This window comes from Theropithecus gelada, unplaced genomic scaffold (assembly GCF_003255815.1).
Source record: "Theropithecus gelada isolate Dixy unplaced genomic scaffold, Tgel_1.0 HiC_scaffold_3121, whole genome shotgun sequence".
In the NCBI taxonomy this organism is placed as follows: Eukaryota; Metazoa; Chordata; class Mammalia; order Primates; family Cercopithecidae; genus Theropithecus; species Theropithecus gelada.
In genome coordinates this window covers 3,042-4,865 of record NW_020259611.1, presented here as the reverse complement: position 1 = coordinate 4,865, position 1,824 = coordinate 3,042, and the positions used below count along the sequence as shown (strand labels likewise).

The 1,824-nt window shown below is 71.7% G+C and overlaps 1 protein-coding gene across 1 annotated transcript; it reads left to right on the top strand.

Annotated features, from left to right (window-relative positions):
• Positions 1–6: 6 nt before the first annotated feature.
• Positions 7–1,552, top strand: LOC112617659 (transmembrane protein 271). The gene has a single exon (XM_025374360.1). It carries the CDS (start codon positions 100–102, stop codon positions 1,243–1,245), a length of 1,146 nt encoding a protein of 381 aa, XP_025230145.1. The 5' UTR covers positions 7–99; the 3' UTR covers positions 1,246–1,552.
• The last annotated feature ends 272 nt before the right edge of the window (positions 1,553–1,824 follow it).

Genomic DNA, 1,824 nt, shown 5'->3' with positions numbered 1-1,824 from the left:
GGCGGTCCGGCCGCGCGGCGCCGGGAGGAGGCGCAGGCGGCGGGGGCGGCGGCGGGCGGCGGCGGGCGCGCGGGGTGCGGGCCGGCTCGGGCGCGGAGGATGAAGTGGAGCGTCCGCGGGGCCTGCGCCGCGCTCTCCTCCTGCCTCCTGCTCGCCTGCGCGCTCAGCGCCGCCGCCGTCGGCCTCAAGTGCTTCTCGCTGGGCTCGGAGCTGCGCGGGGAGCCGTTCCGCCTGGGGGCCGCCGCCGGCGCCTTCTACTCGGGGCTGCTGCTGGCCGCCGGCCTCTCGCTGCTCGGCGCCGCCCTGCTCTGTTGCGGACCCCGGGACGCGCCCCTCGCGGGGTCGGAGCCGGGCCCGGGTCTGGGGGTACCCGCGGCGCCGGCAGGAGCTTCCGAGGCCGCGCCGGGCGAGCCGGGGGCCGCGGCCGGGGCCCCGGGGCCGGTGAGCAGCCAGAACCTGCTTCTGCTCGGCGTCCTGGTCTTCATGCTCGGGGTCCTCAGCGCCTTTGCGGGCGCCGTGATCGACGGCGACACCGTGTCCCTGGTGGAGCGCAAGTACTCGCACTACTGCCTGCCCCCGCGGGCGCCAGGTTCGAGCCCCGGCTCGGCCCCAGGTTCAACCCCCGGCTCAGCCCCCGGCTTGGCCCCGGGCTCGGCCCCCGGCGCCCCGCGCTCCCGCAGCACCCTGGACAGCGCCACGTCCGCCAAGTGCCGCCAGCTGAAGGACTACCAGCGCGGCCTGGTGCTCTCCACCGTCTTCAACTCGCTCGAGTGCCTGCTGGGCCTGCTCAGCCTGCTGCTCGTCAAGAACTACAAGTCGTCGCAGGCCCGGCGCGGTCGGCGCGGCAGGCGGAGGGGAGGCCGGGCCCTGGCGCGGCCCCGCGGCGGCTCCGGGCTCCGCGCGCAGCCGCCCGCCTCTCGGGCGCGCCGGGGCCGGCGGGGCCGGCGGGGGCGGCGGCTGCAGCAGCGGCCGAGCGAGGCCTCCATCCTTTCCCCGGAGGAGTCGGACTTGGCCGCCCCCGGGGACTGCGCGGGCTTCGCGGCGCACCACGCGGTCTCCTACATCAACGTGGGCGTCCTCCACGCGCTGGACGAGGCGGGCGCGGAGGTGCGCTGCGGGGGGCACCCGTCGGTGGAGCTGCCGGGGTACGCGCCCTCGGACCCCGACCTCAACGCCTCCTACCCCTACTGCTGCCGGCCGCCCTGCGAGACGCCGCGGCCCTGGGAGACCCGTCGGGCCTGCTGAGCCCGCGGGCCGGACCCCCATCCCGCGGACCGTGCTTGCGTTCCCCCCGCCCCGCTCAGGACCCCGGCGGCAAGGGAGGACGGGCGGCGGGGTGGGGTCCAGGGCCAGGCCTCAGGGGCGCTGCCTCTTCCACGTGGCTTTGCAGCCTCCGGCCTGGCCCCCTCTGCGGGCTCCGTGACCACAGGAGGGGGCCCCTGATGTGACCATTTCTGTATCTGGGAGGTTTCTCTTCTTATTTGTGTCGTTCATATCTGGATTCCATTTTCAAGTTTACAATAAATGTTTGGGCTTGGCTAGCCCGACTGCACTTTTCTTGGCAAGTCCAAACCCTGGGGCTGCTCTGCCTGGTGGTCCGAGGCGAGGGGGACAGAGCGAGCGCCCCAGGACGGCGACTTCCCACGGAGGAAGAGCGGACAGAGACGAAAAGCAACTGGTAATTCAGGAAAGAAGAAGCGAAAACACCCAACGGCAACACTTTGTACACGGATGTGCCTGCTTTTGTTGATACTTTCTTACTGTAAAGCTCTCCATAAATAGTGAAAATGTTTGGTAAATTTATTGCAATTTAAAATTGGTGAG

Coding starts and splice junctions, on each gene's coding strand:
- LOC112617659 (XM_025374360.1), top strand. CDS start 100: ATGAAGTGGAGCGTCCGCGGGGCCTGCGCCGCGCTCTCCTCCTGCCTC.